Source organism: Monodelphis domestica, chromosome 2, assembly GCF_027887165.1.
Source record: "Monodelphis domestica isolate mMonDom1 chromosome 2, mMonDom1.pri, whole genome shotgun sequence".
Lineage (NCBI taxonomy): Eukaryota > Metazoa > Chordata > Mammalia > Didelphimorphia > Didelphidae > Monodelphis > Monodelphis domestica.
The window spans coordinates 165,002,446-165,029,685 of NC_077228.1; the positions used below are offsets into that span (position 1 = coordinate 165,002,446).

The following is a 27,240-nucleotide window of genomic DNA, read 5'->3' on the forward strand; positions in this document are numbered from 1 at the left end:
TGGACTAGTTGGTAATCTTAAAAAAAATTTTTTTTCAATTACAAGCATTCATTTTCTCTCCCTCTTCCCTTTCTCTTGAAGTGGGAGAGGAATTTGTATCAAATATGCCTAGACAAGCAAAACAAATTTCCACATTGGCAGTGTCCAACACTTTGCCTCATTCTGCTTCTTTGGACTATTATCTATCAGGAAGCAATTAGTATATATTTCATCATTAGTCCAATGGTATCATAGTTGGTCATTTTGTAGGTCAGAGATCCTAAGTCTTTCAAAGTTGTTTGTCTTTACAATTTTATTGTTATTGTATAAACTGTCCTGGTTCTGCTCAATTTATATGTCTTTCTAGGCTTCTCTGAAATCATCTCTTTTTTTTATCATCTTGCATATATCATAATTTGTTCAGCCATTCCCCAAAGGGCATCTCCTTAGTTTTTAGTTCTCTGACACTAAAAATAACTGACATACCTATTATAAATACATTGCACATTTAAATAGATGACAATTTTTTTGCATGAGTGGTGGTAATGGAAGTATTGAAAAGATAATTTGAATAGAAACTGAGAGACTTGAATGTTTTATCTTTGACACCATTTTGTATGTTTGGGCACAAGTAAGTAATTTATGCCTCAATTTCTTCTCTCAAATTAGGGTTATAATAGGTTTTATAATCATCCTCCCTAAGCTGCTCCTCTCCAAATTTGATGATACCACAAATCCTCCCAGTTTTTCAGGGTCACAAACAGTCATATTTATTTCATCCTTGTTCCCACTCCTTACATATAATCAGTTGCCAAATCCCATTGATTCTACCTCTATAATCTCATATCTGCCTGTGTCTTTTCTAGATTCTTACCATATCACATCTGGACTATTTTAATGTCCTCCTAACTGTTCATAATCTGTTTTCATTCTCTTTTCTCTCCAATATGTTCCTCATACAAGTAATAAAATAATCTTCCTAAAGCATAGACTTGACTGTTTCATTCTATGAATGATATGATTCTATGAATCAAAATCTTTTTCTGGTTCCCTATTTTTGGGAATTAGCATTAAAATGCTAATTCTAGATAGGCACATAAAATTCTCCACACTTCGACACCAACCTATACTTGCTAGCCTTACTTCCCATTCCTGTCCTCCACTATTTATTCTAAGACTGTCTGTGTTCCTAACTGGACTTCTGTTTTTTCACTTCTTAGCTTTCTCACAAATTGCAATCCATAGCTATAGTGTCTATATATTTGTATGTATATATATATGTGTATATATATATACATATATATATATGTAATCCATGTCTGTAGTCTCCAATGTCTGCCCTTCAGAATCCTTTCCTTCCTTTGAAGTCTTTTTTGATCCCTTGCCCAAAAGTGTTTCTTCCCTCCTTTGTCCCCTCTCTACCTTATATATTTAGCTTCAAACCCATTGTATCCTCACTCTACCCCCCCCCCCAAAGAATGTAAACTTCTTGAAGGGAAGGGCAGATAAAGGCAGATATCCTTTACAGATAAAGGATAATATTGGGAAACAAGAGGCAGGAATTATAAAGTCTGGTCTTGGGAATTCAGAAATATTTGTGTGAGCTAGAGTCTCCTAGTTTTGTATTTCTCAAGGCATTCATTTTGTACTGCCTAGTATATTATCAAGTTCACTTATATATTCTTCTTTCCAGCCTGGTAGATTCTCCCTTGACTGACTTGCCTTGTTTATCCCTTTGCATTTTCTTCTTCTTTCAGATACTGGTTCCCCAGTGTGCCCCCATCCAGAGTCACCTGGGCCACGGCCCTGAGCCTTCCAAATACCAAATTTTACCAGAATCACAACTCCTGGGTGGCCACATAGAGGAATTGAAGAATTTGCTGGAAAGCAGAGAAGAGCACCCCTCAGCCAGGGACCATCCCTCGGCCCCTCCATCAGGGCTCCTTGGGGACAGGAGGGGCCGGGTGTGACAGCTGTGCTATGATTTGGTGCCTGGCCATTCTCAGCCTGCTTACGAGTCAGGGGGCTGACGGTGAGCTCCTTCTGGGGTTCATGAAGCCCAGAACTCCACATTAAACTAGAGAAATATAACAAAGGTCCAGCTTGTGAAGGAAATGAATCCCTAGTACTAGTGGGTCCTCTGGCCTTTTTGAAGGACTATAGGACCTTGAATATATACCTAGGTCAGGAGATACTCTCTGTTCCAAAGTCCAGAAAGTTGAAGGCCATAGCTCTAGAAAGAAATGTTTCTTAATTTGAATTAAAGCCTTTTCCCTAAGTCACCTACCTGTATAACCATGAACCAAGTACTGCCTGCTGTCTTCCCATTGCCTCTCTCCCCTCACTTCCCACAGGCCGTGTGAAACCTGAGACAGTGACAGTGGTGGGCCGTACTGGGGAGAGTGCCTTGCTAAGCTGTGACCTACTGCCCCCCACGGGGAGGCCCCCCCTGCATGTCATCGAGTGGTTGCGCTTTGGCTTCCTGCTTCCCATTTTCATCCAGTTTGGGCTGTATTCCCCCCGTGTCGATCCTCACTACGTGGGTAAGAACCATTCCTTAGCAGGGGTAGCCATGGCATAAAGATGGGGGCTTCCTAGCTTTTTAATCATATTCTCTTAACTCTCATCCCATTGTCCTGACTTACAGCCCTAGTGCCTAACCTTAGATCCCTCACCCTATAACTATCTTTGTTTAAATCAATAATACCCCATCTTTGGGTATTCTGTACAATTTCTGTCTCTTATCTTCCACACCTCTCCCCTTCAAACTTCTAAACTAATTCCATTCTGAAATCCTATCAGACCCTACTCCAACCTCTCAAGTTCTATCATAAACCCAATTCTCCTGCCCTCTGGACCATCCTCTGATTCCTCAACTCTTGACATAGAACGGACATAGCATTCTAGTTTGTGTCTTGGAAGTTTCCCGGGCGAAGGATGCAGAATTAAAGATCATCTTTTTGGAATTGGAAGAAACCTTAAAAGGTCATGTAGTCCAGCCCCCCAATTTCAGTTGTCAGAGCTCCATTCTATCACAAAATTAGGGTGCAGCTTGACCATGAGGGAGGAGGTACACCTAGGTTAGTGGGAAGTGCCTAAAACCTGTGGCCCAATGGTTAAATAGGATAAGGCATGCATTTCTTTCTTTTTCATGCCCTTGGACTTAGGGTACTAGACACCAAAACTCTTCCTTTCTTTCTAGGCCCTTTACTTCATTTCCACAGCTCCCAAATGACTGTTTCCTTTTGGTTCTCTGGCTGGAACCATAATTCTGTCTGACTGGAGCCTGGACCCAGGAGAAGGCTCAATCAGATGTCTCTTCTGAATTTAGGAAGTGGAGGAAGGGGGTATTTCCAAGGAAGAAAAGACAGTCTCCTTTCTCCTCACTTACCCCTGTGAGCTTTTCAACACCAGATAAGGGAAATCTATTGTTTACTGACCCATTCAGTGAATTACAATTGAAAGTATTCCCTTATAGCTATTCCCAGAGCTAAAGCCTTGGCATGGCAGTGATGAAGGCTGGAACAGGAGCATATGAAGACAAGAACTGGAAGTGATGAGGTGTCATGCAAGGGCTGGGATCCAGGAAAGATTGTTACAGCAACCACTGTTGGATAGGGATATTTTCAACCTTGATGGTGGTGGAAAAGGGGAGAATCCTAAGACTAAATAACCTTTTCCTCCACCTCTCTCTCTCCAAAGTCTTTCCATGCTGAACCTCTCTAGGAGTGGGATCCTGAGAACCCAACCTCTTTCTCTAATTTGAATCCTGGAGGGAGCGATGGGATTGGCTGAGGTTTTTGGGGGTGGTGCTAGTGGGCGAGGAGGAGACTGACAGGTAGTAGTGTTGGAATACCCAGTGATTTGCTTCTGTTGCTGTTGTTGTTGTTGTTTTTTAAACTAAGGCATCTGTTGGCTTTGGGCCCAGTTAGGGGGAAGGGACATGATCAACTTAATCGGACCCCTCTTCCTCTGTGCTTGCAAATTGATGCTCCAATTAGGACCAATAGCATACAAACAACTCCAGTCCAGCTTCACCACTGTCTAATGTAGTTAGAGTCTGTGAGGAGATCCAAACTTAAGAGTGAGGGGGCCCTCCTTGGCTGTGTAAGAAGGGCCTGCCTGGGCAGCCTCTCCTATTAGAAAGGTGGGGCTGCCTGCTAGCTGCAGAATGTGGTGGGGGCCAAGGAGCTCTGGATAAAAGAGAAAAAACTTTCCCCGTGATTCCCTTAGGGAACTGTGAAACTTAACTTCCTATCTTCCCAGCCCCCACCTCGCATCACCCACCACCACCAACACCCTTGTTTGGATGTCAGTCTCCCAAACAGATAATTTTCCCCCTGGGGCTCCTTATGGGGGTGGAGGGATGAGCAGAGATATTTTGCCAAGCAAACACCCACTGTCTACCACCTCCCACCCCTCATACACACACAAACATACCTTTTTTTCTCTCTCTATTGTTCTGGTTTCTTACTCTGCCTACTTACCTGGCTTTGTGCCTTTCTTGGCCTCATTTTTTGTTACTCCTTTTGTCCTTAAGGGCTTCTGGGGGTGATATCTCTGAGGAAAGGGCTTGGGGAATAAGGGAAGTACCTTTCCCTACTGCCTTTTACCAGAGGTGAGAAGTTGCCAGACTATAGATTGGGTTAGAAAGTCAGATAGGTTAGAGATACCTGCTGCCTGTTAACCCCTAGAAAGCACCATGTAGGCCTTCCCTTTCACCACCACACCCCCTTCCCCCTCCCACTCCCGACTACCCCTGAGGCCTCTTTTGCCTTTGTGTGGGGACTCCCAACCCCTGAGTTGCTAAGCAACAGGAGGTGGAAGTTGTTTAGGACAATGATGCTTTGTTATAAACCCTCTGAGCTAGTAAAGGGGAGATGGGCACAAATTCTGTGCTGTCAGTTGGGGGTGGGACTGGAGAGACCTGAGATCTAGGGTATATCTATAGGAAGATCAATTTAGGACCAGGATCTGGGTGGGTGGGAGGGGAATTAGTGCTATATACTGAAGAATGACAGAGGACCTGATGTTACCAGGGGAGGAGGAAGGGTATGAAAGGGAAAAGGCGTTTGGAGAAAGCTAAGATGGGGGGAGCCAGACCTAGGATCTTTGATGTTCTATGAAGAGTCAGCCTCTTTGGAGTTTACTTTGGAGTTTGGAGCTCCAGAAATTTAGAGGGATTGGAAGGGAACTTGTAGTGTTATGGTGGGATAAACCAGAGAGAATCTGCCTTATCTCCTACCCTAAAGTAAAGAAGCTCCCTTTCTCAGTTCAGCTCAAACATGGGTTTTTCAATTGGAAGATATAATTTAATTGAACAAAATTTGGTTAAATGCTTAGCAGCAATGTATATGGATGTGTGAGAATAAAAATAGAAGATAGGATGACATATCCTTGAAGTCTTTTACAGATATATAGTCAAACAATCTGAGCTCATTCTCTTCTTCAATATTTCAATGTATTCCTGATTTCACTGGCCTAAATCTAGCTGCTTCTGGTGCAGACAGATTACTACAGCCTATTCTTTTCTTGCCCCAACTTTTCCCCTGTTTGAAAAAACCCAGCACTGAGTGATACATTTTTTTCTGAGTAGAAGATGGGGAAAAAGAAGGAAGGAACTCATCCTCATCCTCACCATGAATGACGTTTCTTTGAGCAAAGGCCCAGAACTAGATTTCTTCTTTCAATTAAATAATTTATTAATTCCATCCTTCAAATGTCAGGTGCTTTACTAGGCACTGGCATATACAAAAACAAGAAGGAAACAGCCTTCTAGAAGCTGAGTCTTTTGGAGGGAAATAATGTCGCTAAATAAATATAAGTAAAAAATATTTTTTGGAACAAATTCATGATTTCATTGGTATAGAGAAATCCCCTTGAGAAAACTTCTTCTAATGCAGATAAGCAACTGCTCTATAATGTAGACTCTTAGAGAGTTACTCTGCTCGAAGTTGTTAAGTGACTTGCCCAGAGTCTCTTAGTCAAGATAGAACTTGAACTCAGAAATTCCTGATTTGATACCAGTTTCTTATCCACTACTTCAGACTGTCTCTCTGCATATATAAAATATGTACAAAGTAATTGCAGAATATTGGGAAGTGAGAGAAGTGGGAACCGCACAAATCCTAGGGGTGTGAGATCAGGGAGAGCCTCCATTAAGGAGGTAGGACTTGATAGGCTTTCATCTTTTTACTTTTATCTTATTGAAAAGGCAGTGTACCATACAGGATTATATAGAGAGCCCTGTAATGCTTTTATCAAACCAGGTTAAGGTATAATTGGGAATTTTTTAACAAAATAAATAAAAAATACAATGAAGTATAGATAATTCTAATATGTCGTTTTCAAAATCAGGATGCAGCTTCAGAGATCCTTATGTATGATTCAGTAACCCCAGTTTATCCTTGAATTTTACACCTGGCAGAATAGATAGAGAACTGGCCTAAAAGCCAAGAAATCAGTTTTAGGTTCTGCCTCTGATGCATACTGGCGGTGTCCCCCGAGGCAGTCATTGAACTTCTTGGTGCTCTAGGTAACTCTAAATTTCAGAAAAAGTACTGACATGCAAGGGGAGAGGGAATTTCGTCATGTGGGAATTCATTCCTTCTTCTGATGAAATTACAAGTCTAATCCTTACCCTAACTAGTATTTGTTGTTTAATGGTTTTTCAGTCATGCCTGACTTTTTGTGATCCCATTTGTAGTTTTCTTGGCAAAGATACTAGAGTGGTTTGCCATTTCCTTCACCAATTCATCTGGCAGTTGAAGAAACTGAGGCAAACATGGATAAGTGACTTGTTCAGGGTCACACAGCTAGTAAGTGTCTGAGACTACATTTGAATTCAGGAAAATGAGTCTCCCTGAATCCAGGTCCAACACTCTCTCCACTGCACCAATGCCAGGTTCAGAAATACTCAAAGCTGAATGCTGTTGAAGTATACCAGATTAAGGAAGTGGCTGTGTATTCTCCCTGTCCTGGGTAACTTGAGAGCTCAAATGCTTTCTTCTATTCTCTCCCACCCAGAATGCCCTTTTTCTCCCCTGCAGTCCTTCATGTGTGTCTTCTTCAAAATCCCAAGAATTTATTGCTTTCAGGAAGCTTTCTCTGGCCTCCTTTGTATCTCTTTCTACATTATTTATTTTTCATACCCTTTACATTTAACTACACAATTTGTAGTAGATTTTCCTGTATTCCTTCCCCTGTTTCAGTGGTCTTATCTTTCCCATGACTCTCTAAGGCCAAGTATTATTTCCAGCTCTTTGATAACTAGTACAGAGCTGTGCCTACCTGAGTTGCCTCCCCAAGACCAGGAAAGAGAGACCTAGTAACAGTCATCCTGTGGGGCATAGCTCAGAGGACATATGAGGATTACTGCCCCCAATGTAAGCCAGAAGGCAGGTATCATCTGTTCTGCTCTGTCAGGATGGTCAAGTGTTCTGCCTCACCAAGTATTCAGGTTAACTGAGAGTTACCACAGAAACCCTGTGGGACCAAAGGTCATTTAAATATACTCCACACTGACATTAGGAAACACAATTTGATCTTTGATAAGTCAAAAGGCATATCAGTGTCCCGAGGTCACCATCATGACATCTGTGACTAATTTTACAACCTTTTGAAGCAATCTGGTTACTTGAGATTCCTAGTGGTTTTGAGTCTCTGTTACCTGGAGTTCATGGCACATTTATGGGTTTTAGGAAGCTGTCTATAGACCTATGTTCAGGGTACTCAATAACCAGAGGTGTGGGGATATGGTTAAATATTTACTTGCCCAGCCAAGGCTTATCACCTGGGAGGGGAATCAAACAGAAAACCCTTTAAACAGGTCCACCCCATTCTGCACTGTCACAGCTCTGCAACCCAGAGCCCATCTGAGAGTGATTTACAAAGTGACAGCCCAACTGAATAAACACCTGTTAATATGGCCTTTAATATTATGAAATGGTTACATAGCAGAGTAGGGTGCCAGGCCTGGAGTCTCTTCTTCCTGAGCTCAAATGCAACCTCAAACACTGGCTGTATGATCCTGGGCAAGTCACTTAACCCTGTTTGCCTCAGTTTCCTCATTTGTAAAATGAGTTGGAGAAGGAAATGGCAAACTTCTCCAGTATCTTTGCCAAGAAAACTCCAAATGGGGTCACAATGAGTTGGACGTGACTGAGACATAACTGAACAACAATAATTAACTCTCCTTAATATGAGGAGTTTCTCTTTACAGTCAGACTATCCTAGATTTGGGATAGCAAGGGATGTGATCATAATTTTGCTTAGTGGGAATTCAAAGGGATAGAAGGAAGCAAAGTATTATAGGGAACAAAGAGTTGGAGTTGAGTTTTATAAATATCTTTGGATGCATGTGTCTATATGGAGGGTATACTTTTGAGTAGTGAGTCTACATTAAGCCATGTCACTTGTGTATCTGTAACTTAGTTTACACATTCATTCACTATGCCTTTCAATTAACAAGTATTTATTAAGGACCTACTATGTGCTTACTATTACAGCATTGCCCTGGGCTTGAGTATCCAAAAGGAAACTTTGATCCCTGCTCTCAAGGAGTATAAATTTTATTGGAAGATGCAGCACTTTTATGTTTATATTTATTTCTGTACAAGTCTAGACTTCTACTAGTCTGGAAGCTACTTAGGTCAAGAGGCTTTATCACTCCCTTCTCCCCCCCATTGTATCCCCTAGCCTGAAGTAAGTGTTTAATGCGTATGGAACTGAAAGAAAGCCGGAGTCTTTGCTTAGAATCAAAGACTGTGGGAGGATGAGAGAGGAAAAGGAGAAATGAGTCTAGGAGGTTTGGTTTATGTTAGTTTTTCTGCTACAATTCCCATAAATCCCAGTGTCTTGCCTCTGGGAATGGTTATAGGAGTTGTGTGTACATTTGAGTCAAGGTGTCTGCTTCTCTGCAAGCATGCTTGGGTATGTCTGTATCAATATCTGTGAATTGGACACTTTGAGAGCGACTAGAGGATGATGGAAAGCCTTGAGTCCATGCCCTAGAGAATCCATTGAAGAAACGAGGCATATTTCACCTAGAGAAGAAAAGAGAAGGTGGGTTGGTGAGGGCAGAGCTCAGAGAATAGGAGGAGAGAAAATGATACCTGCTTTCAGGCATCTCAAGGGCTGTCACGGAGGAGACATTAGACTATTTCTATGTAATCCACGATGGGGGAAGTCACAAAGAGGCATGTTTAAATGTCAGAAGTCCCCCAACCCCCAAACAAAAAAAAACACAACACAACTCTTCTTTAACAGAGCTCTCCAGAAGTGGAATGGATTATTTCAGGAATTGGGGGGAGAGGAGCTTCCTCTTTTCTTGGAGGTCTTTAAGCAGGGGTTAGATGATCATGTGTGGGTTGTTAGTGTTAGTTTATAGACTAGACTAAATGGTCCATGAGATCCCTTCCAGTTTTCATGTTCTGTGATTCATGATTCTTCAGATCAGTTTAAGATATGAGCATATTGGAGGAAAGGAGCCCTGTGAGGTAACCAGGCATCTGATTTTGCTTCCAGTCTGTTTGCCTGACTGACCTGGGCTCTGACCACCCTAAGGCGCTTAGGCCTCTGATAATAGCTCTGGGAGATTAGGGGCTTTGGCTGGAAAAACTTGGCTTACAGCCAGGACAACCAGCTCTATTAGAGTCACAGGGGCCCTGGTTCCCATGGTGGAAGGATATAGGTGGCAGGGTCAATAGGGGAGGGGGAATGACAAGAGATGGTACCCTAGAGGGTCTCTAGGAAACAGTTTCAGCCTCACCTCTATCACATTCATGAAGGTCTTTAGAGGCAAGGATCAAGAAGGATAATGCCTGCAAAAAGGTGAAGAAACTTAGAGCTAGTGTCTCTTTTCTCTTTCTGACTCCACTCCTAAAGTGGGGGGCCCTGTAAGTAGCACCTGGTCTGTCTGCCTTCTTATCCTGGGGCTATCTGTGTTGGAGCAGGTGTGTTTCCTTTTGTTTGGGATGAGTCCCCAGCTGCAGAAACAGGAGCTGGGGGAGGAGGGGAAAGCACATTTTTGGAAGGGGAGATGGTGAAGTAGGCATTCTGGACAAAGGGACCAGCTTTTTCAGACCTTTTTTCCCCAATTGTGGTAGTAATGCTTTGCCAGGTTTCCCAAGGTCCAAAGGGGCAAAGGGCACTCCTGGGTGTCTGTAAGGAATTTTTCAAAAGATAATACAACAACCCCTTACCATGGTTTTTCTTCTTTTAGGGCGTGTTCGGCTACAGGAAGGGGCATCCTTAATAATTGAAAGGCTTCAGACTGAGGACCAGGGTTGGTATGAATGTCGTGTGCTCTTCCTGGATCAGCCCAATCCTGAAGATGACTTTGCCAATGGCTCCTGGGTGCACCTCACGGTTAATTGTAAGGGCTGGGAACAAAGCAGTCAGGGGGAGGAAGGAAGTCTAAGATTAGAGGAAATGTCGGAGGGCAGGGGAGCTGAAAGGTGGGAACTGCTCAAAAGGGATAACAAGAAGAGGCTAACCTCCTTTCTATATAAAGTACAGTTCTCTTTTATAGCTTTTCATGGCATATTCCCCACATTTCCATGGTCTTCTCTCCTTTCATTCCTTCCCCTCCATCTTCTCTCCAATTCTGTACTCTCCCTTTCTCCTCTGATCCCTTTCTTCCCTCCTTGCACCGATAAGACAAATTCCAAGTTTGGGGTGTTAGGCACCAAATATTCGTGTATGATCTTAACCCTCTGCAAAGTGCCTTCACACACAGTATCTCCTTTGAATCTTCAAAACAGGATAGGGAGGACATTTTTATCCTCATCTTGCAGATGAGACAACTAAGCACAGATTATATATGACTTGCCCTGACTCACCCAGCTCTCCTGGAGGGATAAAGACTGGAATTGATCACTACTCTCTCCATTACACCATACTGCCTTCCCCTGGCACTTCCTCCCTCTGAAAAGCCCTACTCACCCCTTTGGCAATTCCAAACAGGTCTGATATGGGGGAGGGTGTGGATTCAGCCAGCCTGAAGGTCCCACTAATCCTAGCCTAGCTCTCAATGACAGCTCCACCCATCAATCCTGGCCCTGGGCCATGGATTGCCAGGGCTGGTAGGGAGGAGCCCTTGTGGATACCGTCCCTCCGTGGGGAGCCTTTGTGGTTTAACTGAGGGCTGAAGTAGAATCCAGAGGGCCTGGGGTCAAATCCTGCCTCATATTTTAGTGGCTGTGTGCCTGGGCAGGTTGCTTGACTTTTCTTGGCATATGTTTTCTCTTTTGTAAAATGAGAGCCTTGGACTCGATGACCTTTAAGGTCTCCCTTCTTGGTCTAAATCTGCTATGGATCCTATTGTGTATACAATTTAATTAACCTTAGGGGCAGTGGGGTTTCTGCTGGGAATAATAATACTTACATTTTTGTTGCCTGTCTTGTGTGTTGCCTTCCCCTGGTGGGGAGAGGCGGGGGCAATTCACCCAAGGCACCAGATGCTTCCTGGGCTGGTGATAGGGCGCAGTGGGGGGAAGATTCTGCGGACTCCCCCAAGATAGAAACTACTTCTTCCTCCCATTGATTGATTGACTGTCCAGAGCCTTGCACCCTCTCATTGCCTCTTTTTCAACAGCGCCTCCCAGATTCCTGGAGATTCCTCCCACAGAACTAGAGGTTCGGGAGTGGGACCCAGTGACCCTGCACTGTGCAGCCAGTGGCAGCCCGCAGCCTCATGTGGCCTGGAAGCGTGATGGGCGAGACTTGGGCCAGGGCCAGGGCCAGGTGCAGGTATGGAGCAGGAAGGGTGGAAAAGGAAAGGAATTGGGAAAGGGGTGTAGGGATTGAGCAAGCAATGGGCAGAGAGGATGAACGGGGCTGTGAGGACACCCCACCCCCCAACCCCCTGCTGCTGGAAGCAGGAGGCAGTTGGGTGGGATCTGCTCCTGGAACTGAGTGCTGTAGTCACCGGGTCTCCCTGTTCTTGGGATTCTTCTGCCCTCTCCTGGTCATCCCTGGTATCACATGACTAAGCTAGGGACTAAAGCGGAGATGAGAACTCTGTTCCTCCCTTCCATTCTTCCCCCAGGTGCAGAATGGAACCCTTAGAATTGGAAGAGTGGAGCAGTCCAGTGCTGGAATCTATACATGCCATGCCTCCAACACTGAGGGCAGCGCCACTCATACGACCCACTTGCTGGTGCATGGTAAGCAGTAGGGTTGAGAGTACATAAGGACAAGGGGGATGGGGGGGAAAGGAAAGAGATGATGATGTGATAGGAACTGGAAGAAGAGCTAAGGACTGGAAAATCAAAGACACTGACTCCTATAGAAAGGACACAGGGTCTGGGGTGAGAAGGAACTGAATATGAAAACTTTTGTGCCCTGATCTCATCTTCTCCTGTTTCTTAGAAGCTTAGCCTTTCCATCCCCTTGCCACCATCTTAATCTCTCCCTGTATAAAGGCTCCTTTCCTGTAGCCTATTAGCATGCCAATATCTCCCCCATCCTTGAAAAAACTCATCTAGCCCTGCCATCTCCTCAAGTATACCCTGTATCTCTTTTTCCTTTTGCAGCCAGAATAAATCATCCATATTCCATTTATCCTTATTTGCTCATTCTCTTTCTTCTTGACCCCCCACTACTTGAAACTGCTTTCACAAAGGTTACCAATGATCTTTAAATCACCAAGTCTAGTGGCCTTTTTTCAGTTCTCATTTTCCATGACTTCTTGGTAATTTCTGATACTGTTGACCACCCCTTCCTCCTGGGTATTCTCTTCTCTCTTTTCTCTTAAGACACTGCACTCTCCTGTGTCTCCTGTGTCTCTGGCTACTCTCCTCTTCAGTCTTCTTTGCTGCCTTGATCATATATCTTCAGCCACCTATGTACATATTCTCTCTCCCTTTATAATCTCACCAGCTTTCATGGGGTCTTAGCCTGGGGTCCATGAATTTATTTAAAAAAATATTGTGATAACTATACTTTGATGTAATTGAATATAATTTATGTCAGTTTATACATTGAAAAACACTTCTGAAAGGAGTTTACCAGATTGCCAAAAGATTCAATGACTCATAAAAGGTTAAGAATCCCTAGATTAAATTGTTATCTCTATGCAGGTGCATCTCTACCCCACATTTATAAATTTAGCCCAAATCTCTCTTCTTCTTGATTTCCTCCATTGTTAATGCTCTCTCCATCCTCAAATCAACTTGTATTTATTTACTTTTCTACATGTATTTTCCCCTATAGGCAATGAGTTTTTTGAAGATAGGGACATTTTCCTTTTGGTTTTTGCATTCCCAATATCTAGTACAGTGTTTTGCGCATAGTGAACACCTAATGTATTTTAAAAGTTCAAATTGAATATGATGTTGAGAATGGAGAAATTTTTTTTTAAATGAAGAAATCAGAGAACATATAGAGCTAGTGTCTGAAGCCTGAGGTTTGTGAAGAGGGGCCTCTTGGGCTAAGCCATTATCGTAAAAATATTATCTTGGTTTCAGGGGCATCAGTTAATCTATAAATAATTATTGAGTCTCAGCTATGTTCCCAGTCATGTTATATTTGTCATAGGAGAAACAATAGCCATGGGATCACAGGATTTAGAGCTGGATGGGACTTTTGAGATCATCTAGTCTCACCTTTTCATTTTATAGTCCCAGAGAAGTTCAATAACTTTTCTAAGATCACTCAGATGGTAAGTAAGCAAGTGATCTAGCTCCAGATTCAGGGAACATCCAACTACATTACCCTTAAGAACTAGCAGTCTGATTAGCAAGCACTAGCACACATAATGCCACTACAGATACAAGTGCTTAATAGGAAAGTGTTGGCTAGGAGTGTATCGGGACTTTTCAGGAGGAAGAATGGCTTCATAGAAGTGGTGGGACTTCAGCTGGGAATTGGAGGATGGATTGGATTTAGATAAGTGGAGAAGAGGAGGAGGTAAGGAATTTCAAGTAGGTAGGACCGATGCTGAGCAAAAGCATAGAAGCAGGAATGAATGAATGAATATTTTGTGTGCTGGGAGACCAGAATGGAATTGTGTGTTGGGGAAAGGAATAAAGTTGGTTTCATAGATTAGATGATTACTTTTTAGCACTTTTAAGGAAGGGAGGAAGGGTTCATTACACATTGTGTCAGGCTCTATACTAAGCATTTTACAAATATCTCATTTGATCCTTAAAACAAAGTTGCAAAATAAGTGCTATTATTCCCATTTAGCAGTTGAGAAAACTGAGGCAGACAGGTTACTTTTCCAGTGAGTAGGGGTCTGAGGCTGGATTTGATCTCATATCTTCCTGACTCCAAACCCAGCAATCAATCTACCACTTAGCTGCCTCAGAAGGGTTTCTTGATCAGGTATAAATTTGATTAGATGTCCTCTGAATTCCTCTGCATTTCTGAGATGATCTGACGTATATTAGGAATGACTTGAAGAATTATGATAATAGTTAGCACTTTTATAGTGCTTTATGGTTTTCCAAGCACTTTACATATATTTTTATTTGAACCTCAAAACACCCAAAGGAGGTAGGTACTATCATTATCACTATTTTTACCAATGAGAAAACTGAGGCTGAAATGTTAAATGACTTACCCCTAGTCACAGAGTTAAAATTTGTGGAGAAGAGAGAAATTACAAGGCATGCATGCCTTGTAATTTCTCTCTTCTCCACAGATTCCAACTCAGTCTTCTGAATTCTAAATCCGGCACTGGAACTATCACCTAACTGTCCACTTGAGAGCCAAAGTCTTGATGCATTAGAAATATTTAACTTCTCTGGGCCCCAGTTTCCTTATACATAAAGTAAGGTTATACTAGATGAAGCAGAGGTATCCAGGGCACATTTTGATGAAGGAGAAACATTCCTGGGGTGGAACCAGGGAATTTGAGACTCCAGCTCTGCCACCTGAGTGACCATGTACTAGTCACTCAATCTTTCAGGGTCTTGGTTTCCTCCTGCTATAAAATAAGAGGATAGGACTAGATAGCCTTAGAGTTCCTCTAGTCAAAGCCTATGATCTAACTCTTAGAACAGTGCCTAGAACATAGTAAGTGCTTAATGAATGCTCAAGGAATTGAATTGAATCTTATAATTGCTAAGATTTCTCCCACCTTTAGCTCCTATGCTCCTTTTCTTTAACCCTTACCTTCCATCTCAGAATCAATAATGTGTACTGATTCCAAGGCAGAGAAGAGAAGTAAGGGCTTAGGCAATGAGGGTTAAGTGATTTGCCCAGGGTTACATAGCCAGGAAGTGTATGAAGCCAAATTTGAACCCAGGATCTCCTGTCTCCAGGCCTGGCTTTCAATCTACTGAGTCACTTAGCTGCCCCTACTTCCTATGCTCTTAAGGCAGTTAAGAGCCATGGAATATTCTTGAGTAGCAAATGACGTGACAAAAGAGAGTTTACAGATGTTTAGTCTGGCAGTGATTGATATGCCTCATAGTTTGAGGAAAAAGGAGAGATTGGAATCAAACCATCCAGAAGACCTCTGTAGTGGATAGAGCACTGGGCATGGAGTCAGAAAGATCTCAGTTTAAATTAAGCTTTAAACATTTACTAGCTATGTGATGCTGGGCAAATCACTTAACCCCTCTTGGCCTCAGGTCTTCATCTGTAAAATGAAGGCATATTGGCGAAGGAAATGGCAAACCCCTCTGGTATCTTTGCCAAGAAAAACTCATGGACAAAAATTCATGGGGTCATATAGAATCAGAGGCTCCTATACCACAGCAACAAGGTGATGAGAGCCTGAGCTAGGGCAGGGGAAATAGGGACAAAAAATAAAAAGGGAATCTGAAAGACATTTTGAAGGAAGGAAGGAAGAAGACTGAGGATGGACATATGGACTGAAGGAGAGGGAAGGATCAAGGACAACCTCAAGCTTTGTGGACTGGGGTGGGGAGATAGAAGAATGCCTGGACTGTAGCCCTGAGTTTCTTTATGGGTTGATGGGAGCCTCTCTCATTGATCAGCCTGAGGATGCCATGGGCCATGGGTTTTACTCAAGCAATGCCCTTTGTCATCCATCTTCACTTCTGTCTTCTCCCTGATGAAAAATGGGAGAGTTAGGAAGGGGCACTGGCTTGTAGGGGAAATTGTGATTATGTATAGTAATCCAAGTGGAGATATCCTGTTGCTCTTCTATCTCCATAACAAACTTTGTAATCTGTCTGAGAGAGAATGTTGAAGGGATGGAGACAAAGATAGGGATTGGGTAGCAGAGAGTTCTTTCTTCTATGTTGAGGAGATGAGTATGGTAGAGTCCCCTTTGATGTGCTAATTCCACAGGACCTCCAGTCATCATCGTGCCCCCTGAAAATAGCACAGTTAATGCCTCCCAAGATGCCTCCCTGGCCTGCCAGGCCCAGGCTCACCCTGCCAACCTCACCTATAGCTGGTACCAGGGAAGCACCAATGTCTTCCACATCAGGTGAGACCTAGGGAGGGGGAACCCCTTCTGGATGGGACAGGGACCCTGACAACCTCTGTAAGAACCCCAAACAGCAAGGGAGGGGCAAACAAGTATTATAAAGCCAGCCCTCCCTGAATCAGTTTTCTTTATTCTTGTAAATGGATCCACACCTCAAAGCTGCCACCAGTCCCCAAATTTACCAGCTTTTCACCACTAACCCATTTTCTTGGCCTTAGGGGACAAAGTTGTCCCCTTTAATTTCCCTTGTTCACCAGAACTAAAGATTGGAAAGTTTTGTATTTTTTTCTTCTACCACCGGTCCCTTCCTGGCTTTCAAGGTAGAGATGGGAAGAAATTCACATGAGGAAAAAACTTATGGAGAACAGTCTGGGGTCCAGCTGCAAGTGCTATTCCCCCCACCTGCTCTAGGATTCTTTTACATACTCTCCACACATACTCCATTGCAGCCGCCTGCAGCCTCGAGTTCGGATCCTGGTGGATGGGAGCCTCCGGCTGCAGGCTACCCAGCCGGATGATGCTGGACGCTATACCTGTGTGCCAAGTAATGGCCTTCGCCACCCACCCTCAGCATCTGCCTACCTCACTGTCCTGTGTAAGACTTTCCCCTAGAGTTCCCTGTTCCCTGTGGCTCTGGCCTTTCCTTCTAATGCTCTTTTCTCATCACTCTCAGTGTATCATCCCTTGCCTCACATCCCCAGACTCCTGTCCCTACCCTTTCTCCTCCTCCACACCATAGTGACATAGGACATTCTGGTCCATATGTTTTTTCCCTCCCTTTGCTGCCTACTTGCCTTCAGACCCTGCCCAGGTGACAGCAATGCCCCCAGAGACTCCCTTGCCTGTGGGGATGCAAGGAGTGATACGATGTCCCACCCGTGCCAATCCCCCTTTACTCTTTGTCAACTGGACCAAAGATGGCCAGGCCCTGCACCTGGACAAGGTACTGGATTGGCGGAAGGGGAGAAAGTTCACAATGGGAGCAGGATGGGAGTTGGGGAGAGGGGACTCCGTAGAAAATGGGAGGGGGCAATATAGCCTTGCAATGTCTCCTTCAATCTCTGCCATTCTGTGCTTCCTCTGGTCCCACCCCCAGTTCCCAGGCTGGTCCCAGGCTTCAGATGGCTCCCTAGTCATTGCTCTGGGGAATGAGGATGCCTTAGGAGAATACACGTGTACTCCCTACAACAGCCATGGCACAGCTGGGCCTTCCTCTCCAACTCGTGTGCTGCTCAAGGTGAGCGATGGTGGATTTTGTCCATGGCATCTCCAGCCTCTCCTTATCCTCGGACACCTGTGGCAGAAACTCTCTGATGCCAGCTCTCCCAGACAGTGTTCCCAGGAGAGATAAAGTAGGGAAAGGGACAGAAACAAGATCCATTCTGTACAGAGCCAGGAAGTGTGGCACTTAAGACATCATCCCTGCCTTCATGGAGTCTACAATCTAATAAGAAAATGAAGTACTGCAGCCCACTGGAATACACAGTGATAAGTCACTGCCTTAGAGAACTGCAAAATAAAGGGCTAGATGAGATTTAAGCGGGAAGGTTAGTCCTGGCAGGAGGGCTGGAGGCCCTCCCCTGGAGGGCTTTTGTGGAGATAGCCTTTGAGTTGGATTTAAATTCATTTCAACAGCCTTTCAACTGAATAGTAATTTACTCAATGTTATGTATACGTACATCTTATACATAGACAAAAATCAAACAGTCCCTGCCCAAAAGGAATATTATAGCCAACTGGCTTCAAACAAGGGGTAAAGAATTACAACTAGGTGGCTCAGGGGATAGAGCACTAAGTCTGGAGATGGGAGGTAGTGGGTTTAAATTTAACTTCAGACATATACTAGCTGGGTGGCCCTGGACAAGTCATTTAACCCCAGTTGGCAACCTTACTACTCTTCTGCTATGAAACTGTTACTTAGTATTGATTCTTAGACAGAAGGTTTAAAAAAAAAAACAGTAGGTAGAAATTAAAGAATTGAAGGAAAGTAAGGGGGGCATTCTGGAATTATAAACATTATGAACAAAAGCGTGGAGATAAGAAAATGCAAAGCATGCTTTAGCTTGGCTAGAATGCATGGAGGAGGTGAGGAACCTTAAAGCCTATTCTGTTTAAGACACTGTGCTAAGTGTTATCTCATTTGATCCTCAGGACAGGTGATATTATTCTTACTTTACAGTCAAGGAAACTGAGGCAAATAGAAGTTACATGACTTGCCCAAGATCATACAACTAAAAAATGTGTGAGGCCAGATTTGAACTCAGGTCTATCTTGATTGAAGGTCCAGTGCTCTGCCCACTTCACCACTAGCTGACTCAGATAAGGGTGGTGCTAGATTGTGGAAAGACTTGAAAGCTTGACTTGGTTTAATAAACTTTCCTTTGTACATAGGGAGTCACTAAAGATTTTTGAGCAGTTTTGATATGACTTGACTTAGGCACAAGGTAAATTTATCTGGTAGGGGGAAGGAGGAGGATGCAACCCATTCTCCCTGACCATTTGAATTATTGAATAAAAAGCTGGCATTGAAGTCACCAAATCAAGAATTGGAGAACTGTTCCTGCTTATTCCTCCTGACCTGTTGAAAGCATTTTGCTCTCTTCTGTAGCAAGTGCCCTCAGTTGACTATCTATCCCAAGGAGTTATCTCCCTCCCTAGAAATAACTTACCTTCCCATATTTTCTGCCACCTCAGCTTGTGGGGACTCAGAAAAAATTAGGGAGGCTAGTGGGAGAAGAATGTGGAAAGAGAGAGAGCTAGGTGATGAGAGAGGCTGACCCATAGGCATATAAGACAGATGTATATGTTAAGAATGAGTTGGGGAAGGAGATGGGGTGCCCCCACCCCTGTCCTTCCTCCCTTCAAACCTTGACCTTCATTGCAGGCTCCTCCAGCTTTCATTGAACAACCAAAGAAAGAGTACTTCCAAGAGGTGGGGAGGGAGTTGCTCATCCCTTGCTCAGCTGGTGGAGATCCACCCCCTGCCATCACCTGGGCTAAGGTGAGACACCCAGACTGAGGGCCCCATAGTACTCAGTATTCACTTTCCTCCTACCCTTTCATCCTCAGGCATCTGGTGGGAAGAAAAGACCCAAAGGCCTCCTCTGAGGAGGAGGAGGAGGCAGGGATTCCAGGATCTCATTCTCATTTATGGGGTGGAGTAGTGTTAGGGAGGTAAGGGGTGTATGGCAGGCTTTGTCACTGAGAGTGATGGACGGTTTTTCTGCAGGTGGACCGAGGTCTTCGGGGTGAGGCCCAGGTGGATAGTAATAGCAGCCTGGTCTTGCGGCCGTTGAGTAAGGAAGCCCATGGGCGCTGGGAATGCCGTGCCAGCAATGTTGTAGCTCGTGTGGCAACTACTACTAACATCTACGTGTTAGGTCAGTGTCCACGGGGCAGGGCTTGGGGCAGAGAGCATGGGGTAGGAGAGATGGGAAATCTGGGCAGAGGGGGTTTGGCTCCAGATTCAGAATGCTGGAGAAGCACGGAAAGGGGCTTCAGGATAGAGGGCCTCTAGCAAAATCCTGCTCTAAGTCCTTCCAAATCTACTAACCCTAATTCTACCCTTTCTCCATCCTCCGAACAAGGCACCAGTCCCCATGCCGTCACCAATGTGTCTGTGCTGGCTTTGCCCGAGGGGGCCAATGTCTCCTGGGAGCCTGGTTTTGATGGTGGCTACCTGCAGAGATTCAGTGTATGGTATACCCCTCTGTGAGTATCCCCTTTCCCCCTGCTTCTTCCTGGCCAGTTCCTTGAGGTTTTTCTCTTTTCCTTAACCGCCTCAATCCCACTGCCCTTCTCCTTCATGTTCCATCCCCATTCTTTATCCCAAACTTCCCCAAATCTCTTATCTCTCTGTCCCAATGGTTCTACATCTGTAGCAGCAGTTGTGAACCAGGGACCATTGGAGATCTCCTAGATTCTTTCAGTGGGTCCATAAGGTCAAAACTCTTTTGGTAATGCTACTGACTTTCTAATTTCTAATACAGTAAATCAATACCTATAACCCACTTAAACAAAAGTTTGAGAATACTGCGTTTATTCAATGGGTTAGTCTCAGTTCCCTCAGTGAGAATGTGATCAGGAGCCAAAAGCAGAGAAGGGAGGACACTTACAGAAAGGAGTGGGTTGAAGAGACTAGAAGACATAGACTACTTGTTTGTCCTGGAACCTGAAGGCTCCTGTGGTTCTGCCACCTCCTACCCCATCCCTTGCCCATCCTGGAGGTTCTGTACAGTATTGTCTCCTCACTGCCTCTGTGCTCCAAATTCCCCAGGCCTTCGGTCTCCTTGAATCTCAATTTCCACAGGGCCAAGCGTCCTGACCGTGCCCACCATGACTGGATATCTCTGCCAGTGCCTGCGGGTGCTGCCCACCTCGTGGTAGCAGGTCTGCAACCCCACACCAGCTATCAGTTCAGCGTCCTGGCCCAGAACAAGCTTGGGAGTGGCCCATTTAGTGAGATCATCTTGTCTTCCCCTGACGGTGAGGCTTCTCATCCTAATGAGAGCTACAAAGATAAAACTGGGGTGGAGGAGAGTGGCAGAGGTAGAGGTAGGGGTAGGGCAGGGATGTGGGAAGGGTCTGAGAGGGGCTTGGGTTGGGGCAGTGAGGAATTGAGAAGGGAGTGAGCTGTTTGGGAACTTGGGCATGGAGAGGCAGTTGTAGAGGGGGCTATTGGAGAGGGGTGTTATTGGCTTACCCTATTTGCAGTCACTTTAAGGGGATGAACGTTAGGGGGAAGAAAGATCTACAAAAAGGAATGTTGGTTCAGAAAAGACAATGGGAGCTTGGGAATTGTGGCAGGATTGTGGAAAGAGAAGAGATGAGTGCCAAGGAATTGGAAGTCTGAAGAAGTAGAAAGGTTTTGGGGGTAGTGAAGCAGCTTTCTTTCCTGAATGTCCCTCTGTTCCTAGCAGGGTTCCTAACCACTGAGGAGGTCCCTAGGCTACACCCTACGGAATCCCAACTACCTCTGTCCCCACCCAGAGGGCTTGTGGCAACAAAGACACCGAGGGGTGTGCTGCTGCACTGGGAGCCTCCCTTGCTGGCACCTGAAACACTGGCTAGCTATGCCCTGGAAGGGCGGCATGGCTCTCATGGCTGGGAAGTGTTGGACAGGGCCATCAGTGGAGCTGACACTCAGCTGCTGGTGCCTGGGCTCATCAAGGTAGGAGAGAAGAGGGAAGAGAGACCAAGAAAGAGAGACAGAACCAGAGATGGGGAGACAAAAAGATGTGGAAGGGAGGGAGAAGGGAGAGGGGGAAGAGAGGATGTACTTTTAGGCACTTATTTATATGCCAGGCACCACTATATGCTAGGAATACAAATAGAAGCAAACAAGATAGGCTCTACTCATAAATGGGGAGCTGGAAGTGGGGAGAAGGGTTAGAGGAGTGGCGTGGGGGCAAGGCTGCAATCAGTGGGTGGAACAATCAGAGAGAGACCCAGAGAGAGGGTCTGGAGTGAAGTGAGCATGGCCGGGCCATTTGGAAAATGTTGGTCTGGGCTCAGGAGTCACCAGTTGGGAAGATATATCCTTTGACATTTTCCAGGCTAATCTGCTCCTTATTCACTGTTTCCTTCTCCCCATCACCTTCAAAAAGGCATTTGATCATGCGCCTGCTCTGTGTAGACCACTGAGCTGTATCTTCCTGTCCTTTTGTATCTTCCCTGTCCTTTTGCCCCAACATAGGATTCCTTCTACGAATTCCGTCTCGTGGCTTTTGCAGGCAGCTACATCAGTGACCCCAGCAACGTGGCCAATATCTCTACAGCTGGTGAGGCCTGGGGTGGGACTATCTTGGGTTTTAAGGAGCAGTAGAACCTCCTCACCTTTGGGAATGGTGAGCCCTCAGAATCTTTTGGCTTGTTCTGTTGGCATCAGCTCCCCACACTGACTTCTCTTCTCCTCTCGCTACCTCCACACTCAGGCATGGAGGTGTACCCTTCTCGAACACAGCTTCCAGGCCTACTTCCCCAGCCTGTGCTGGCCGGTGTGGTAGGTGGTGTTTGCTTCCTGAGTGTAGCCATTCTCATCAGCACAATAGCTGCCTGTGCCATGAACAGACGTCGGGCTGCCAGACTCCGAAAACGCCACCAAGGTAGGTGCTGCACCACTGCAACCTGGATCCTGTTGCCCATCTAGACTGGTTTCTCATTTGTACCTCAACTGGGGGTGGGGAGATGTACCCTAGCCTCACTTATCCTTTCCCCTAGGTCCTCCTCTTCACCCCCAAGAAAGGCTCCTCTACCCACCTGGCCCCATGCCTTGTTAAGCCCCTACCCCTTCACCTGGCCCCACTTCCAAGCCCCAGGGCAGCTCCTATTCTTCCAGGTGGTTTCCCCTAGTTTAATTCCCATTCTGCTTTAGACCCCAGGCAGAGGTTTCTACCCCATGCCTATACTTGTGATGAACAACTCCTCTTTTCCCCTTCTCTGCCCCCTACAGTTCTGTGCCATGTCCTATCCCAGAGTTCTAAAGATCCCTGCCCTGTCCCCTGCTCCTTCCCACTCCATCTAGAGGGCTTTTGGAGCTTCCCATGTTGGGGCTGGGGGCTCCATGGGGTGGGTAGGAGGAGCATGTCCCAGGGACTGGAGCATGGAGTAAACAAAAGACCAGAGTCCTCTTTCCATGGCTATCATCATGCCCCTGTTCTCACACCCTTCCAGATCTACCACTCATCTTCTCCCCCCCAAGGAAGTCACCTCCGAAGTAAGTTCTTCCATTCCCTAGTCCTGTGACCCTGCTGTGCCCTGGGCTGTGCTACTTCCTTTATTCTTCTTCAACTTAGGTGGGGAAGCAGCCAATGGGGACTTGGGGGATGGGTGGGGCTTGATTGGCACAGAGGAGTTTGAAGGGGGGCCCTGAGGAGAGGAAGCTTCACCTTTGGCCTTCCCACAGGCATTATACCAATCAGTACCCAGTCTTACCACCACTGCCATGCTAGCCTTCTCTTTCCTTTAGACCAGGGGTTCTTAACTCAGAGTTCCATGAACAACATCAACAACAAAATTATAATAGTTGCAATAGAATTGATTTCTTTTGTAATCTGTCTGTTTTATTTTGTGCATTTAAAAACATTATTCTGAGCTGGAGTCCATAGGTTTTCAACAAAGTGCCACTGGGTTTTTTGACAAAAATGGTTAAGAACCCCTGTTTAGATGCTCTGGCTTTGCCTTCTGCCTTTGTCTCCTTAGTACTGTCTTGTCCTATTCAAATTTCCCATCTCCCATCTCTGGCTCTTGGGTGGTTGGAGTTGTCCTTTGTCTCCTCTGTGCCGACATGGGCACTGATGCCCCATCCTTCCCCAGTTCTGCTCCAGGCTCGGGCAGCCCTGACAGTATGGTGAAGCTCAAACTCCAAGAGTCCCCATCTCTCAGCCTCCGACAAAGCCTGCTATGGGGGGAGCCTGCCCAGCTCCCCAGTCCTCCTGCTGCCCAGCTCCTGCCTAACCCGCTTCCCCTGGAACCAATTTGCCGAGGCCCTGATGGGCGCTTTGTGATGGGACCAGGTGCTGAGTCCCCCCAGGTTTTGCTGACCCAGATCCAAGATGAGCCCCAAAGTGAAGACCATCGCCAGGCTCGATCATTTGACTGTAGCAGCAGCAGTCCTAGCGGAGTGACCCAACCTCTTTACATTGCTGACATTAGTCCGGTGGGCCCGCCACCTAGCCCCCTGCCAGCCCCTGGCCCCCTGCTGCAGTATTTGAGTCTCCCCTTTTTCCGGGAGATGAATGTTGATGGGGACTGGCCCCCTGCTGAAGAACCCAGTCCTGCCTTACCCCTTGACTACATGGATACTCGGCCAGGGACTGAGACAACTCAATCTCGACCTCTAGACTCATCATTAGGCCTTCCTAAGGCAGTTCTGCCTGGGGGTGGGGTCAGTGGTGGGGGCTCTGATTCATCCTACACTGCTTTGGCAGACTGGACACTTCGAGAGAGGGGGCTACCTGGGCCAGCCCCTGCTGTGCCCAGAGGCAGCCTCACCAGTCAGAGCAGTGGGAGGGGCAGTGCCTCCTTTTTTCGCCCACCCTCACTGGCCCCCTCTCTTGGGGGCAGCTACCTCAGTCCCCCCTCAGGGGACACTAGCAGTTGGGCTAGTGGAGGAATTGGCCTTGAGAGGTGGCCACGGAGGGAACACGTGCTGACTGTCAGTAAGAGGTAAGGATGTTTTGTTTTGTTTTCTCAGACCAGGATCTCAATCCCAGATACCCTTTCCCTTTTCTATTGCCCTCTTTTCTCACTCTTCTCATTCTTCCTCCCTTGGGCCAAGAACTTGATTTACCTATCTTCTTCTTTTTATTTTTGTCATGCAAAACACACTTCTATATTGGCCATCGTTATAAGAATGAGCTCATACAAAACCCAAACCCCAAAAATAAAACCATAAATACTCGGATGCCAAAGATAGTATGCTTTGGTCCAAATCCATCTGACTCCAACAGTTCTTTCTCTGGAGGTGAATAGTGTTCTCCATCATATATATGTCTTTCAGGATTGTCCCAGATCGTTGCATTGCTGAGAGTAGCCAAATTTTCACAGATTAATCATCATTCAGTATTGTTGTTACTATGGACAGTGTTCTCCATGTTCTGTTTATTTTGCTCCACATCAGTTCCTGCAGCTCTTTCTAGCTTTTTCTGAAACAATCTTGCCTATCATTTCTTAGAGCACAATGGTATTTCATCACCAGCATGTACTACAATTTGTTCAGCCATTCCCCAGTTGATAGACATCCTCTCAATTTCCAATTCTTGACCACCACAAAAAGAGCTGTTATAAAGATTTTTTGCACAAATAGATCCTTTCCCCCTTTTTATGATCTCTTTGGGATACAGATTCAGTAGTGATATTGCCAGATCCAAGGGTACACACTGTTTTATAGTCCTTTGGGCATAGTTCCAAATTGCCCTCCAGAATGGTTGGACCAGTTCGAAACTCCACCAACAATGCATTAGTGTCCCAGTTCTGCCACATCCTCTTCAACATTTATCACTTTCCTTTACTGCCATATTGGCCAATCTTCTTAAATTCACTGAAGGTAGTGGCTAATCTCTGATTGTGCGAATTCCTCTGAGCCTAAGGGTACTTTCCATCACCAATCCTGGATAAGGGAGGCCATACTACCCTAAACCTTTCTCCTCCATAACCCACTTGAACATATGTCTACAGGAGGAACACTTCAGTGGATGAAAACTATGAGTGGGATTCGGAGCTTCCTGGCGACTTGGAACTCCTAGAATCCCTGCATTTGGGACAGAGGGGTAGTGGCCTCCGGGTCCAACCTGAACTGAAACTAGGTATGTGAGATCCAGGCCAAGGGATCAGGTCCCACTCTTCATCCTTCCCAGCTCAGTTCACTGGACATCTCTCTGCCCCAGGATTGTCTCTGCCTACCTCTCCAACCATGTATTCAGCTCATGTCAAACTTCCAACAAAATTTAGTTTGGAGTTGTACCCTTACTCTCTATTCTGAGACAACAGAATATTCCTGTCTTACTCACACAAGGCTGGCTTAGTCTCTCTCTCCCTCCATGTCCCTTGCTTATCTTGTCCACTAAAGCTTTGATAACCTCTAAATCCGTTGCTTAAAAATCCTTTCATCTCTCAGTCCTCTGCTTCATGCTCTCACAGGCTCCAAGGAACCAAAGGAAGGCACCTGGGACACCGCCCACCTCCCTGGGCCAGAGGAACGCTGTGCTGCACTCCGGGAAGAGTTCTTGGCCTTCCGACGTCGCCGTGATGCTACCCGGGCAAGGCTGCCTGTTCGTCGGGATCCCATTAGCCATCCAGAGCAAGCCACATTGCTATGAATCCCCTGTGGTGGTGGGACAAGGATCTATGGGCAATGTTGAAGAGGGACACCTTTAGGGATACCAGGGACATCAGTTCCCCCAGCTGGTACCTAGGCACAAACCCTGCCCGGGTAGGGGGAAGGATGTGGGTAGTAATGTCTCCCTTAGGTTGAATTGGGTTTCCCCAGGGGGGCCTCTCCTTCCCCCAGGGCAAAGTGAGGGTAGCTACAGAGATCTCAGGGTCAGCCCCTGCCCCTTCTGTGTGAATGAGGTGTGGGGAAAGTTGGGTTTTTTTAACAGGCAATTAAAGAGAGACTGAGAATACTTTGCTTGTGTGTTGGTGCCCGGCGTTGGAGCTGAAGGAGGGGGGGGGGGTAGATCTAGGAACATGAACAGCAGGGGTGGGAATCCCCCAAGATGAAACACGAGTCCCATTCTAGCCAAAGGGCGGACTCAAAGCCGGGCTGATAGGGTGATCCCTGACAGGGAACTTCTGTCCCAGCAACTACTGTCTCCTTCACTCCCAGCTCCAGCCCTACCCCTCTGCCTAAGAAGCTTAAGTCCCTTTTGAGTTCTCCTTTGAGGAGACTTTCCTGCCCCAACCCTCCTTCCTCCACCCTGCAAATGTGTTAAGGAGTTAATAACGGAGATGAAAAAAAGTGGCAATGGAAAGTGGGAGAGGAGAGTCAGTCCTGAGCTCCCAGAAGCCAACCCTACCCCGCCTCTGGGGCCCCAGAGCGGAGAGAGTGACCTCACTCCGTTACCACCTGTCCAGGCTTGAAGAAGGTGGCAGGGCAGGGCAGGCCAAGCAAATAGGATAGGATCACCTCCTTGGCCTGAAGAGCAAGGAGTCAGTTGCAGTGAAGTCAAATCAAGCATGAGGCACTTAGCATGTACTAGGCATCGGAAACGTTTGTGATGAAAGGGCAAAGACAGTCCCTGCCTTCTGGGAGCTCACAGTCCAAGAGGGGAGACTCCATAAAAACAATGTGCAAACAAATTAGATACAGGGCAATTGGAGATAAGCTCACACAGAAGACACCGGGATCAAGC

The 27,240-nt window shown here is 45.8% G+C and overlaps 1 protein-coding gene across 2 annotated transcripts; it reads left to right on the top strand.

Moving 5' to 3' along the window:
- Nucleotides 1–1,858: 1,858 nt before the first annotated feature.
- IGSF9 (immunoglobulin superfamily member 9) lies at nucleotides 1,859–26,511 on the top strand. Of its 2 annotated transcripts, none has more exons than XM_056816174.1 (20): nucleotides 1,859–2,011; nucleotides 2,334–2,522; nucleotides 10,202–10,354; nucleotides 11,576–11,730; nucleotides 12,029–12,146; nucleotides 16,246–16,387; nucleotides 16,837–16,982; nucleotides 17,188–17,330; nucleotides 17,484–17,624; nucleotides 19,272–19,388; nucleotides 19,617–19,767; nucleotides 19,975–20,098; nucleotides 20,697–20,872; nucleotides 21,304–21,557; nucleotides 22,083–22,167; nucleotides 22,321–22,491; nucleotides 23,060–23,102; nucleotides 23,702–24,553; nucleotides 25,565–25,692; nucleotides 26,027–26,511. In XM_056816174.1, the coding sequence occupies exons 1-20, from the start codon at nucleotides 1,960–1,962 to the stop codon at nucleotides 26,203–26,205; spliced, it is 3,519 nt and encodes a 1,172-aa protein (XP_056672152.1). In that variant the 5' UTR covers nucleotides 1,859–1,959; the 3' UTR covers nucleotides 26,206–26,511. The 2 variants fall into 2 exon arrangements, with proteins under 2 accessions (XP_056672152.1, XP_056672153.1); XM_056816175.1 differs by having other exon boundaries at nucleotides 21,307–21,557.
- The last annotated feature ends 729 nt before the right edge of the window (nucleotides 26,512–27,240 follow it).

What these genes read in the sequence shown, in the direction of transcription:
- IGSF9 (XM_056816174.1), top strand. Translation starts at nt 1,960, where the DNA reads ATGATTTGGTGCCTGGCCATTCTCAGCCTGCTTACGAGTCAGGGGGCT. An exon ending in AGGCCCTGCACCTGGACAAG is followed by an intron (nt 17,331 to 17,483) that starts GTACTGGATTGG and finishes TCCCACCCCCAG; the next exon opens with TTCCCAGGCTGGTCCCAGGC. An exon ending in CTGCCATCACCTGGGCTAAG is followed by an intron (nt 19,389 to 19,616) that starts GTGAGACACCCA and finishes GTTTTTCTGCAG; the next exon opens with GTGGACCGAGGTCTTCGGGG.